Source organism: Geotrypetes seraphini, chromosome 1 (assembly GCF_902459505.1).
Source record: "Geotrypetes seraphini chromosome 1, aGeoSer1.1, whole genome shotgun sequence".
Lineage (NCBI taxonomy): Eukaryota > Metazoa > Chordata > Amphibia > Gymnophiona > Dermophiidae > Geotrypetes > Geotrypetes seraphini.
Window position 1 is genome coordinate 409,275,999 of NC_047084.1, and position 15,216 is coordinate 409,291,214.

General features: G+C 44.5%; 1 protein-coding gene across 5 annotated transcripts in view; it reads left to right on the forward strand.

Moving 5' to 3' along the window:
* Positions 1-11,611, forward strand: part of FSD1L (fibronectin type III and SPRY domain containing 1 like) — a 201,887-nt gene extending 190,276 nt beyond the window's left edge. For all 5 annotated transcript variants that reach the window (XM_033918462.1, XM_033918492.1, XM_033918472.1 and 2 more), the window contains one exon: positions 9,161-11,611. In XM_033918462.1, coding sequence (XP_033774353.1) covers positions 9,161-9,283 — 123 coding nt within the window. In that variant the 3' untranslated portion in view covers positions 9,284-11,611. The remainder of the gene's footprint in view (positions 1-9,160) is intronic.
* Positions 11,612-15,216: the final 3,605 nt, after the last annotated feature.

Here is a 15,216-nt window from a genome sequence, read left to right on the forward strand (position 1 = left end):
GAGTCCTGTTTCCCTGATTGTTTGTAAGAGATGAATGCTTTTTTCTTCTCCTTGATGAGGTCCGAAATCTCCGCACTGTGGCTTATTGTTCCTTCACCATTTACTTACTCATTTAACATAGCGGTTTGTTGCTTCTTGTATGGTGGCTTTCAAAGTCGACCACATTTCTTCCACATTATCGGTTTCTGCTTGGCTTTGTAGCACCTGGTGAACGAAGTCTCCCATTTCTTTGAAGTTTGTGTCCTTGAATTTGAGGACCTTGGTCAGTGTGGTAGATTTAGTGAAACCTTTCCTGAGATTGAACCATACCAAGTTGTGGTCACTGGAGGCCAATGTGTCGCCCACCGAGACCTCTGTGACACTTTCTCCATTGGTAAGTATCAGGTCCAGTATTGCCTGATCCCTTGTTGGTTCCAACACCAGTTGCCTGAGTCTTGCTCCCTTCATAGAGTTTAATAGCCTCCTGCTGCTGCCGGAAGCAGAGGAAAGCGTGTCCCAATCCACATCAGGCATGTTGAAGTCACCTAACAATACTGTGTCCCCACGCAAGGTGATATTCTCTATATCTCCGATTAATTCCATATCTAGGTCATCCTGTTGTCTTGGGGGTCTGTATATTACGCCTTCCCTCTGGCCAAATTTACCCAAAGGGATTCCCCAGTGTAGTGGACATCTGTGATTCTGGTGACCTTAATGTCATCTTTAGTATATAATGCTACACCTCCTCCCATTTTGCCCTCCCTGTCCCGGCGAAGCAAGTTGTAACCTGGTATGACCATGTCCCACCCGTGGGAGTCCGTGAGCCAGGTCTCAGATATCGCCACCACATCCAGGTCGGACAGGGAGAGGGACCTTGGGGTGATAGTGTCTGAGGATCTAAAGGCGAAAAAACAGTGTGACAAGGCGGTGGCTGCTTCCAGAAAGATGCTGGGCTGTATAAAGAGAGGCGTGGCCAGTATAATGAAGAAGGTGTTTTTGCCCCTGTACAGGTCGTTGGTGAGGCCTCACTTGGAGTATTGTGTTAAGTTTTGGAGACCGTAACTGGCAAAGGACATAAGAAGACTTGAAGCGGTCCAGACGAGGGCGACAAAAATGATAAGAGGCTTGCGCCAGAAGACGTATGAGGAGAGACTGGAAGCCCTGAATATGTATACCCTAGAATAAAGGAGGGACAGGGGAGATATGATTCAGACGTTCAAATACTTGAAAAGTATTAACGTAGAACAAAATATTTTCCAGAGAAAGAAAAATGGTAAAACCAGAGGACATAATTTGAGGTTGAAGGGTGGTAGATTTAAGAGCAATGTTAGGAAATTCATTATAGAGAGGGTGGTGGATGCCTGGAATGCGCTTCCGAGAGAGGTGGTGGAGAGGAAAATGGTGACGGAGTTCAAAGAAGCGTGGGATGAACACAGAGGATCTAGAATCTGAAAATAATAGTAAATATTGAAGAACTAAGGCCAGTACTGGGCAGACTTGCACGGTATGTGTCTGTATATGGCCTTTTGATTGAGGATGGGCTGGGAAGGGCTTCATTGGCTGGGAGGATGTGGATCGGCTGGAGTGAGCTTTGATGGAGACTCCAGCAGTTGGAGCCCAAGCACAGTACCGGGTAGAGCTTTGGATTCTTGCCCAGAAATAGCTAAGAAAAAAAAATATATAAATTGAATCAGGTTGGGCAGACTGGATGGACCATTCGGGTCTTTATCTGCTGTCATCTACTATGTTACTATGTATGATGCCATTTCCTTTAGCAGTTGCCAGCAGCCGTCTATGATGTCGAGTAACAGTTTCAGTACTATAGTGGTTTCTGAAGCCTGACTGAAATATAGAAAGGGCCTCTTGTTTGTCAATAAATGTTTGTGGCTGGGTTAATGTTGCCTTTTCCTGTATCTTAGATATGTAAGGCAGGTTGGAGACAGGCCTGAAGTTGGTTAGTGTGTATGAGTCGAGGGATGGTTTTTATTTAGGATCGGCCTTATGATTGCTGATTTCCAACTTTCAAGCACTTCTCCTGTTTTGTAGCAAGGTGTTGATGAGACGAAAGATAGCGTTTATAAAGGAGTCTTTGACTGACATCAAGAGATGTGATAGGCAAGGGTCCAAGATGGAGTTTGAAGGCAGATTGTGCCTACAATTTCGCTGAGTTCTTCATGGGAGATTGTACCAAAGCTGGTTTCTGCTATTGCTAGTGGTGGTTTGGTGAGGAGGGGGTCGTTGTAGGGTTGAGGTATGCATTGGATAGAGGAGTCGAGGTTGGAATGTATTTTATCAATTTTGTCAGCGAAGAAGGTGGAGAATGTTTTCTGACCAGGTTGGTGTTTAGGAGTTGATCGTTTCCTTGGATGAAGTGAAAAATCTGTTAGTCAGCCGATATTTGGAGACTTCAGTAATTGCTGGGAATAGTAAGCCTGTTTTGCTTCAAGGATGACCTGTTTGTATTGTTAATATAGTTCTTTCCATTTCGTCTTATCAATTGGGTGTTTTGTTTTGCACCATTTTCTTTTGGCTCTTCTCAGCTCTCTTGTTTGGGTTCTTAGCTGATTGGTGAACCAGGGAGAGGGTGGATTGTGAGGGTGTTGTTTAATCATATTGATTGTGGCTAGGCTTTTGTAGAGAGATTTGACTCCTGTGTGCCAGTTTGTGGCAGGATCATCAATGGAGATTGGGTTTGGTTTTGCTGATATTGTTAGCTGAGAGATGCCAGAGGAGAAGGTTTCTAAGCCTATAGAATCATTATTACTTCTAAAAAGAGAGAATTAGTATTAACTGTGTAAAAGACTCTGGGGCTTCTCCTTGGTACCTATGTTCAGCTCTGCAGACCACCTCTACAAAAGAGCATTTGTAAGACAGACAATTAAAAAAACTACCACCAAAGTGGTGTAAGGCATATGTAGAAAGCCTCAAGGTCTAAAAGATGTACTCTAGAAGAACAAAAATAGAGATAATAAACATTCAGATATCTAATATTCTTCAATAAAATACCAGCAGGAAGCATTTTCTGCTAGATAGAAGCTCAAGGACATAGGGAGTTGTCATTTGGAGCTAAAAAGGAGGGAGCACAAAAGAATATGTGAAAATACCTTTTTAATACAGTGTGATAAATGCTTGAAACATCCAGCAGAGACTCTGGGATGAAAAAAATGGCAAAATGAAAGCATGTGAACTGACCCAGTTATAAGAAAGTGGCACTTAGACCATTCCAGAAATGCAATTTTAATTTAGCCAGACAGCACTAATATTCCAACACCATGTGGCTAAATTTATCTAAGTAAGTCTTGGATAACTTTAGCCCTTTTTAACCCAGGACAAGCAGGTAGCCTATTCTCACATATGGGTGATGTCATCAGCGGAGCCCAGATGCGGAAGCTCGCAAGCAGACTTGCTTGAAGAAACTAGAAGTTTCAAGTTGACTGCACCGCGCATGCGTGAGTGCCTTCCTGCCCAGCGTAGGGCACGTCTCCTCAGTTCTCAGTTTTCTGCGGAGCCGAGAAGTCCGTCTTTGACTCTCTGCGTTTAACTTCGTTACTTCATGCCTTCTCTGAACCGCGGTTTGTATTTTTTTTCATCACGAATCGCTGTTCTTACTTTATTTCTTTTATTTAAAGTTTAAAAAAAAAATTTTTTTTCAATCTTCTGTCCGACTGCCGGGGCAGGTCACTCAGCCGCAGCCCAAGGGCTTCGATTTTGTGGTGGCCATTTTAGCTTCTATGTCCCGACCAGTAACGGGCTTCAAGAAGTATAGCCAGTGCCAGCATGCGATTTCCCTTACGGACCCACACCGTCGGTGCCTCAAGTGCCTTGGGCCGGATCATCAACCGAAGTCGTGCGAGCGCTGTGCTACTCTTCAACCTCGAGCCCTTAAACGTCGTCATCTTTTGGTGGAGAAGCTCTTCGGGATGGATTCTTCCTCTGATCCCTCGACTTCGAAGGTGGCCTCGACCTCACCTTCGACCGAGATTCCTACTGCTTCTACTGCTTCCACCTTGAGCCTCATCAGACCTTCGTTGTTTGCAGCGGCTCTCTCTTCGACGACTTCTGCTGTATCTTCCCCTGTTTCCTCAGGTCAGATAGCTCAGCAGAAAGTTCCAGCAGTGGTGCTTAAAGTGCCTAAGACTTCCAAATCGAAGCACATTTACACTGCCTCGGTGGAACCTCCAGCCAAAGCAGGTGGTCCGGTTTCAGACGCGAATCCATCCTTGCAGGCTTCTTTCCAGACCATGTTGGAGAAGCAATTCATTCAGTTCCTTACTAATATGGGACCGAAGCTTCTTCCTCTCATCCAGCCTGGGCATTCTGCAGATTCCCGCGAGGTCGAGTCGCTTCCTTTTTCTCAGTCTGAGCTTGCACACTCTTTGCAGGGAGCAGAGTCTCTTCGAGTGTCTGGTCTGGCATCTAAGCACGTGAAGCAAGGAGCAGAATCTTTGCAAGTGCCTCAGCAGGAATCCTCACACTCTATACAAGGAGAAAAGTCTTTGGGAGTGCATCGAGGTTCCTCCATCAAGCCTCGAGCTTCGATCTACAGCCTCCAGTCCTATCCATTCTTTCGTGATATCGGCTGCTTCTGTCTCCAAGGCGAAGTCTCCTCGATCTTCAAGATCTGCTTCCAAGCACCGTTCTCACCAACGATCAAGGCCTTCATTGCAGCATACTTCCAGGCTAGTTCTTCTTCTAAAGAACGTCCCTCTTCAACTAAACTTCTATCTACTCCTACTTCGACTAGACCACCGATTCCTCGATCAAGGTCTCCACTTCCCACACCTCGAGGATGCAGCGGTTTCGATTGCTTCCTCCAAGTCTCCATATTCTTTTGATGCCTTTTTTCCTGCCGAAGCTTCATCTTCGACCCAGGCTGCCTCGACAACCTCGAGTCCTTCTTGAGGCAAAGCATTGGCGGATCAGCTATCTTTTTCATCTTTTCTTCGTCAGATGGCTGTTGACTTGGATCTTCAATTAGATGCTGGTTCCAAATACTCTAAGGAGTACCTCGAAGTCATGCATCTACCTCAACCTCCAGCAGAGTTGCTTAAGCTTCCTCTTCACAAGCTTTTGTCTCAGACTTTTGCCAGATGCCTGGAGACCCCTTATACCAGGGGTGTCCAATGTCGGTCCTCGAGGGCTGCAATCTAGTCGGGTTTTCAGGATTTCCCAAAGGAATATGCATTGAAAGCAGTGCATGCAAATAGATCTCATGCATATTCATTGGGGAAATCCTGAAAACCCGACTGGATTGCGGCCCTCGAGGACCGACATTGGACACCCCTGCCTTATACCATACCAGTTTTTCCAGGCAAATTGGACTCTAGGTATAAAACTGTAGATCGCAAAGGGTTTGACAGCTCACAGTTATCTAATCAATCCCTGCTTGTGGAGTCCTCCTTAAAGCGGTCTCATTCTTCCAAGGTTTATGCCACCGTTCCTCCTGGAAGGGAAGGGAAAATTATGGACAAATTCAGACATCGCATCTATCAAAATTCTATGATGTCCGCTAAAGTAGAGAGTTGTGCGGGGACAGAAATCCCACCCGTCCCCGTCAAATTCCCACCCGTCCCCGTGAGGAATCCCACCCGTCCCCATGAGGAATCCCTCCATCCCCACCCGTCCCTGCGAGGAATCCCCTCCATCCCCACTTGTCCCTGCAAGGAATCCCCTCCGTCCCCGCCTGTCCCTATAAACTTCAGAAATAGTTATTTCATTTAATTATGCTACTGAATTAAAGGCTCTGATAAAAACCCATTTACAAATAAGCTCTACTTCGTCTCTATGCCATCGAACCAGTTCCTTTGGAACAGCAGAACAGGGGGTTTTACTCCCGTTACTTCCTTGTTCCAAAGAAGATGGGCGATCTGCGGCCCATTCTGGATCTCAGGGCTCTCAACCAATTTTTGGTCAAAGAAAAATTTTGCATGTTATCCCTGGCATTCCTTTATCCCCTTCTCGAGCAGAACGACTGGTTATGCTCTCTGGATCTCAAGGAGGCCTACACTCATATTCCCATTCATCCGGCTTCCCGTCAATACCTCAGATTTCAGGTGGGGAATCTGCATTTTCAATACAGAGAGCTGCCCTTCGTCCTAGCTTCATCTCCCAGGGTGTTCACCAAGTGCCTGGTAGTGGTAGCAGCAGCTCTACGGAACCATGGTCTTCAGGTATTTCCCTACCTCGACGACTGGCTCATCAAAGATTCCACATTTCAGTGGGTTATTGTAGCGACCCAACGGACTACCTGGTTCCTACAAAGTTTGGGATTCGAAATCAACTTTCCCAAATCCCAACTTCAGCCCTCACAGAATCTACAATTCATCGGAGCTGTTTTGGATACTATCCAACTCGGAGCATTCCTTTCACAACAACATCTGGAAGCAGTGTCTTCCTGCTCTTCCATCTCAGTAAGACACATGATGGTACTACTAGGTCACATGGCCTCCACAGTACACGTGACTCCTTTTGCCAGACCACCTCAGAATTCCTCAGTGGTCCCTGGCTTCTCAATGGACGCAGGTTTGCGACCCACTTTCTCAACACATAACAGTCACTCCTTCTTTGAAGCAGTCTCTCCGTTGGTGGATGCTCTCTTCCAATCTCTCCAGAGGCTTGCTTTTTCAAACGCCCCCTCATCAGAAGATCCTCACCACAGATTCTTCGACCTACGCTTGGGGCGCTCATCTCGAAGGTCTCCGTACACAAGGCCACTGGACCAGTATGGATCGTCAATGTCACATCAATCTGTTGGAACTCAGAGCGATTTTCAAGGCTCTCAGCGCCTTTCAATATGTTATTCACGACCAGGTAGTCTTCATTCGGATGGACAACCAAGTCGCCTTTGTCAAGAAGCTCTGAAGGTTTGGGACTGGGCAATCCACCACAACACCTTCCTCAAAGCTGTCTACATCCAAGGGGCGAACAATTGCTTGGCGGACAACTTGAGTCGTCTTCTGCAACCTCACAAATGGACACTCCTTTCTTCACCTCTTCATCACATTTTTTCACAGTGGGGAACGCCTCAGATAGACCTCTTTGCAGCTCCCCACAATTACAAACTGCCTCAGTTCTGCTCCAGGATATAATCTCCTCATCGCCTCGAGGCAGATGCTTTTCTTCTGGAATGGACGAATCTCTTCCTCTATACATTCCCTCCATTCCCTCTCATTCTCAAGACTCTGGTCAAGCTAAAGAACGATCATGCTACCATGATTCTGATTGCTCCTTCGTGGCCGAGACAACCTTGCTGCTCCCTTCTACTTCAACTCAACAGCAGGGAGCCATACCTTCTACCAGTTTTTCCATCTCTGCTTCATCCCAACCTGCAGTCTCTACACCTGACAGCTTGGTACCTCTCAACATGACTCCTCTGCAGTTTTCTCAAACTGTCAGAGACATTTTAGAGGCTTCTAGGAAACCTACTACTAGACAATGCTATCACCAAAAATGAACTAGATTTTCTACGTGGTGTTTTTCTCATGATAAGGAGCTCAAACATTCCTCCTTATCTTCTGTTTTGTATTATCTTTTACATTTATCGACTTCTGGCCTCAAGTCTACATCGATCCGAGTCCATCTCAGTGCAATTGCAGCTTTCCATCAGTCTATCGAAGGGAAACCCCTCTCTGCTCCTCCAGTGATTTCCAGATTCATGAAAGGACTTTTAAATGTCAAACCTCCTCCTGTGGTTTGGGACCTCAATGTTGTCCTTGCTCAACTGATGAAGCCTCCATTTGAACCAACTGACAAGGCTCATCTAAAGTATCTCACTTGGAAAGTGATGTTTCTCATTGCCCTCACTTCTGCTCAACGAGTCAGTGAACTGCAAGCTTTAGTTGCTGATCCACATTTCATGGTATTCCATCATGACAAGGTAGTTCTTCGTACTCATCCTAAATTCCTCCCTAAAGTGGTATCGGAATTTCATCTTAACCAATCCATTGTTCTTCCAGTGTTCTTTCCAAAGCCTCATTCTCATCATAGAGAAGTAACTCTTCATACTCTGGACATGCTTTGGAACGCATCAAACCACACAGAACTGCTCCTCAACTTTTTGTCTCCTTCGATCCAAATAAGCTGGGATATCCTATTTCTAAGCGTACCATCTCCAACTGGATGGCTGCTTGTATCTCATTCTGCTATGCCCAAGCTGGATTACCCCTACACAGTAGAGTCACAGCCCATAAAGTCAGAGCAATGGCAGCGTCAGTAACTTTCCTCAGATCTACACCTATTGAGGAAATTTGCAAGGCTGCTACTTGGTCCTCGGTTCATACTTTCACTTCTCGCTTTTGTCTGGATGTTTTCTCCAGACGGGATGGACAGTTTGGCCAAACAGTATTAAAAAATTTATTCTCCTAAATTGCCATCCCATTCTGCTAAGCTTGGAGGTCACCCATATGTGAGAATAGGCTGCCTGCTTGTCCCTGGATAACACCCGTTACGGTAAGTAACTGTGCTATTTGGCAGTTAAACACTTTGTTGTGGTACTGCAAGACTTTCATTAGGGGTCAGAAGCACCATTTTGAATTGAGACACTTCACAGTACAGGATCAACTGGGAATTGCTCTTGCTTTCCTTTAGACTACTAGGGAAACCCCTGGAAAGATCCATGGGGTGCATTGGGAAGGGCTAGAGGGTTTCCATCAGCAACTGCTTCTTCGGGCTGGCACTTGTAGGTGCCTCAAGGCATTTGCAAAAACCGACATGCATATTTTTATAATATAAATGTCTTCTCATTTTATGATGTATATTTAAAATGAGAAGACATACCACTTATCAGACACAGAGATTGATAAAGGAGGCATGATAGGGCAGTAGTTTGAGCATGCCTACAATTCAGCCCTGTCATGTCTCTGTTATCTATATCTGTGTCTGATAGGTAATACATGTGCAAATAGTGGCTCTGTAAAATCACAGTTTGCATGTGTATGTAAATTACATATATAAAAACATTTTACACATGTAAATGTTTCTATAATAAGCCCTGTAACATGTTAACATTATCTGGAACTTCAACAAGAAACTGGATAAAATAACTTTCCTGGTCATCAGCCTGATGGATATTAGACCCATGGTATACACCTTATTATGGATAGCATGACCTGCATTTTCTGTTGGGGTATTTTAACATTTTTCCCCTCTTTGTAATCATACATTCTTCTCTTTTCATTTCTAGGTCTGGTGTGGTGGGCTAACACTGTACACGGGGCTGCAGGTGCCCAGTGCTGTGAGGACTCTGCAGAAGAATGAGAATGGGATGAGTGGTTCTGCTAATAGCCTGACCAGTGCAGCACATTGATGGTCATAACATGTCCTTAAGGGATCGAAAGAGGGGTTTGCTCCAACCTGAGTGCTTGGTTATTTTGCCCCTCTTCTTTTTCTCATCAGCCAGTAGTTTGGGCTGGGTTAGCTGCCTTGCTGCTTCTGTATCCCTCTTCTCTTATCCAGAGAGATCAGGCTCCGAGCTGGAGCCCTAGTGGAATTGGCTGTGATACTCTGAAGCATGTATTTGAAGGGTAGAGAGTAGTGGCAGGGAAAGCTGTAGACAGTCTGTGCTTTCTTTCTTTTAAAATTATGCTTACTTTATCATTTTTATGTTTGCCAGGGAAATCCAGATTTTTTTACCATCATATCTCCTTGATTTGCACACAGCAAAGAATTCTTTATTTTGGTTTTGTTTCCATGCTTTTCTTCTTCAGCTGGAGATTCTCCTCTGAAATTGACTCTACCTAGTATGCTGCTGTAATGTCAGGGGGAGGGGGGGTTAGAGAATGATGTTTCCTTCTTTCAGCCCACAAACATATTGCTTCCATAACCATGCTTGAACTGTGGTGGTCTGAAGCAGAAGAGGTCTGAACACTGCAACTGAGCCTCGTTGATTGATAAGGGCCATTTAAAGTTTTGTGGGGTTTTTGTTTATTAAGGGGTTTTTGGTTATTATTCCCATCAAGAGACAACTTACTCAAGCTCTAAGAACTGGTATTGAGCAAATCACAAGGAACTGAAGGGAAAATGTAGAGACTTGCTAGTAGTGACTTTTCAGTTGCAGAGGAGCCATTTCTTTATGAGAGAGCTGCACCTTGGAGGCCAAGAATGGGCATTTATTGGCATGGAAGGGCTGCTTTATGCCTTAGAAAACATGGCCACCGTCACTCGGTGACTGACAGCAACCATCTGCTAAATTGAGGAATATGCTGCTTTCTAACCTGTCATAAGTTTGTAGCAAGGGTTACACAGCTGCAGCAGCGCACATCTGGGGGCTTGTATGACTCAGCAGTTTGTAGACCTAGCTTGGTGCACATGTGCTTTGATTTCAGTTTTAATTGGAAACTCAGTGCCTTTAGATATTGCTGTTGACCTTTCGGTCTTACATTTCTGAGAAGGGAATGCAAACGAGTATATGTAACTGACATGCCATCTGCCCTCCAAACAGTTACAGTCCTAGAAGTCAGACTGGCATAAATTTTACCTTAAGTGTATTCATGTTTCAAACATGTCTTGTGCACTTGGCTCTGTATTTTAAGAGCAGAAAATACTGGACATTTTAAAGTTTGTGTAGTGTTTTCTTTTCTTTTTATGTTTTGTTCCTGGTTTAAATCTGTCAAAACTAACTTTGGGACAAGTGAAATTGCAGTTTCTGCCTACATTCAATGCAGTGATGTAGCCATGGGTGGCTACAGGTGCACCTGTTTTGGACTCAGGCCCACCCAGCTGTAGCACAGCTGTGATGTGGTTGGCAAGGATCCCCCTGATTCGCTGGCTGAACACTCTTACCTCCACTTCCTCTTCCCCAATCCCCCAGTACCTTTTAAATCATTCTATTCTTCACTGGCAGCAAGCAGTGTATCATCCCCATTGCACATACCAGCCCTGAGCCTTCCCTATGACACAACTTCCTCTTTGCAGGACCAGGAATTAGCATCAGAGAGAAGACTCAGGGCTGGCACATGCGGTGACTGAGTCACTGCTCACTTCTGGTGAAAAGCTAAAGGATTTAAAAGGCACTGGGGGATTGGAGGAGTGGAGGTAAGAGACCCCTTATTACTGTGAGGGGAGGGGGAGGAAAAGGTGCAGAACTGGGTTCTTGTGTCTACCCACTTTGGGCTCAGGCACACCCAAAGTTGGGTGTTTGGCTATGCCCCTGGTTCTGTGGCAGATGGAGAGGGGAAGCAGGACACTTTCAGCCCTGCATGGAATCACTGTGTGTTTGTGACCTTGGCAGACTTGCAGCTTTACAAGCACTTTTTAATTGTTTCTACATGTTCCTTGATAGGGTTTTTTTTTCTCAGTGCTTTACTTGAACATTTTAGAGAATGAGTATACATGTAAAGGTTCTTAAAGGAGCATGTGCATAAGATATGGGATTAGCTCCTTGTTATTTTTTAAACTAGACTAAATTATGGCCTAGTTGCTGTTTACATCGGCACTATGATCTGTTTTAAAATCATTTGCTTTTAATAGTGTTTTGGCCATTCTTCTGCTCAATCTGACTTTGACCCGAAGAGTATTTGGCTGGATTGTTCTTGTAAAAAAAAAAAAAAAAAATGTATGCAAGCAAAGAAATAGAAAAATGAAGAGTTTGTAAATGAACAATAGGTATTGATACAAATAAACCTTGTGGACATGAGAGAGCAATGAGGTCTGTTTATTTTCCTGAGTAATAGTGAGTTTGGTCAGTGAGAGTGATGACTAATTTTATGAAAAGGGGTGGCATAGTATTTAATATATTGGTCTGTAATCCAGGGTTTAAATCACATTTCAAATCCATGTGATCCTGGGCAGATTACTTTATCAATTCTAAGCTTTCTGGGAAAAGAGTTAATGCACGGCACAAATCCAATAAGGGTACAAAATGGTAAGTAAGATCACACATGATCCCTGTTTTCTAAAGATTTTTACTGCCCTCCCAAAAAAATGTCATGGGGCTCATTTTCGAAATAGAAAATTTTTTTTAAAATGGCAGATGGACATTTTTTTGCAAAAACATCTAAATCACTATTTGCGATACTCATTTTTAAGTTGTTTTTCTATGCAGTTAGTCAAAATCTCAAGGTAATGTGTTAGAGGCAGGGATAGAGCGGGCTTACTATTTTGCTGTTTTTCTGCAATAATGGAACAAAAACATCCAGGGCAAAAAAAATGGATGTTTATGGCTAGATCTCTTTCAATAACAACTAAATGCCAAAAACTTTTCCAAACTGACTAGATGACCTCTGGAGGAATAAAGGTATGACCCTCCCCTTAATTCCCCAGTGGTCATTGTCCCTACCCACCACAACCCCAATAGGTGAAAATGACAGTGCATACTAGACTGTATGTCACCTGCAAATATAATTGCCATTCCACTTACAGAAGCAAGCAGGTCCCTGTAGTATCCTAGTGGTCAGTTCGTTTGACTAAACTGGTACCTTTATTCTGGAAAGTGTGAGTGCTTCAAAAACCACAAAATATCTATTGAACCCATTTGTAGATGGCACCTGCAGATAGATATAAGGGTATTGTAGTAGTATACAGTTAGATATAGTACATTTTTTTGCTATTCCTGGAGAGCTCATCATACAATATAAGGGGGTTATGATTAGTGCTGCCCGATTCGCGGTTCGAATCGATTCACTGATTCACTTTGGGTGAATCAATTCAAATCGGTTTGTTATTGAAGAAAATCGGACTTACCGATTTGTTGGCCCCCTTGCTACCGCCGCTTTTGCCTGGGCAGGGAGGAGAGGAGAGAGCCTTGCTGCCCCGATCTGCACCAGAGACTCGTTCGGGCTTTCTCTCTGCCATCGGAGTCCTTGCTTCTGGTGTAATTTCCGGTTTTGCAAAACCGGAAGTTACATCGAAGCAAGGACTCACGTGGCAGGCAGAGGGAAATCCCAAACAGGTCTCAACATGCAGATCAGAGGCAGAAAGGCTCTCTCCTTCCCGCCCAGTTTGCGCTAATCACCACAATTAGTCCTGAATTATCACCGGACTCTGACAGACATTCCTTATACTGTAACTCTCTTTTATTTCCAACAGCCGATTAAACTGCAAATTATCCAGCAGTGTCCCTGTTCCCATCTACCAGTTCAATATCAATTAAGGTAAAAAATCTGGAGCCTCTGAGAGCTCCCAACTGCCTGATAGTGGCACTTATTAGTTTGGAAAACTAGGAAAATACTAATCAACATCCAAGGGAAAGAAGAGGAAACCAAAGAGCTGGAATAAAAAAAAATCCTCTTGTATCTTTGAAATGTTGAATGATTCAAGCAATGGTGTCCCAGAGGTTGTGGTTCTTTCAGGTGACAGCACCAAGTGTTAGAGAGGCTGCAGAATATAAAATGTATTAGATGAGGCAATATCTTCAGCTTATTGAATATCTTCAGCTTATTGAAGTCAGTTTGGAAAATAATGAATCATATCAGTCTGATGGAGGAACAGGAAGGAAAGACAAGCAGATCATCAGGGCTCGATGCAGAAAGGAGCCGAGGACCAAGCAGGACCAGGGATAGTCAAACGTCCACCAGCTGCACAGCGGAGCAGGATCTCCCCCCTCCCCCTCAGCTCCCTCCGACCTCCGCAGAGCCTCTAAGACTAGCAGACCGGCACATAGTGGGTTGACTGCACTTTCTTCACCCGCACATGGTGGAGTCCACTCAGAGCTGTCCTCTAAACAAGATGAACGGAGGCATGTATTGAACATGATAAGGGATCTGAGCTTTCAGTTCCAAATGTAAAATCATTTTTACTTTAAAGAGAAATAGCCTTATATGAAGGTATTTTGGGGCTCAGCATTTGTTTTCAGAGTACATACATGCCCTTAATATGTAATGATAGATTTTATAGTATTTCTCCTCCCTGGCCAAGCAAAAGCGGCGGTAGCGAATGCAATTCACTACCCTGCCGCTACTCTGGGCATTTTCTCTCCATTAGGCCACCCAAGCGGAGGTGGGGGGGGGGGGGCGGGACCACAGCAGAGGGAACGTGCTGCAGAGGCCGATAGCAGCATGCAAGGATCGCTACAGCACCGGCAATCCTCTCTGCAGGCTGCGGTAATTATCTAAAGCTAAGAGCAGGAGGCCAGGGGGAAGCCGGAGGATGCTGCAAAGAGCAGGCAGCACTAGTACAGACAGTGGGCTGCAAAATAGTGCCTGGCGGACCGCATGTGGCGAGTTTGAGACCACTGCCTTAAACAGATGTCCTTTCAAGGGCCAGTTTCTTGTTGGTACAGGTCTAGATGACCTCTACACAGGTGTTGCCAATCGCCGCCCTAAGTCTCTCCCTGAGAACAAGTTTCACCGGATGTCGGGAGGGGGTCATAGTGCTCTTTGTTCCTCCCACAGGTATCATCAGGGATCTACAGGTTTTCCTCCCAGAGACATTCCCAGGGGTATGCTCTCGATACAACAGTTCCAATTCCAGGTGTCCTTGGGTTTCTGGGCAGTGGCTGTGCCTAAAAAGGCCTGACAATGCCAGAGGTTGGGCATGGCTTCTTATCTCGGTGGCTGACTTCTCCGTTTTATCAGAAGTAGATTAGACTTTCATCGGACACTAGTTAGTCCTCCTTTGCCCACCTCCAGGGCCGCCATCAGAAATTTCTGGGCCCCTTACTGAGCAATCCTACTGGGTCCCCAACGCACCCCTTCCCCCCCCCCCCCTTCTTCCATGGGCCGAATACACACATACTTTTCTCTGTCGCCGCACTCTTTGACCAAAAGATTTGTAAGCCTGCAACCACGTCAAGGTAGACTCTTTCAGCAGGGCCCTAACCTAAACTAAACTAATCTATACCTACCTATCCTAAACTAACATATGTCTAATACTGAACTAATAACAAACTAGCAAACATCTGCATAATAAATAACTAATAAATAATAGTGCTAGTAGCTATTATTCACTTTTGAATGTAAAATCTGAGTTAAGGATTTCTTTTGACCTTTGTAGGCCAGAAGTAGATCACAATTGCACAATATTTTTTGTAACAAGTATTAAATGTGTTTTAATAAATACTGTAAGCTTAATAAATATTTCAGAAAAAACTACACATCTGAGCGCATATCTGAACATACACATCTGTATGATCCCATTCTCAGCTTGCCTATAGCTGCATCATGCATGTTAAAAATGTACGATATGTTGATATGTGCACCTTCCTTCCTTCCCATCATCCTCCTCAGCCTGTCCTTACACATCCACAGCTGCATGTTAATGATGATGTATATGTTATGATGATAAATAAGTGCATACGAGCAC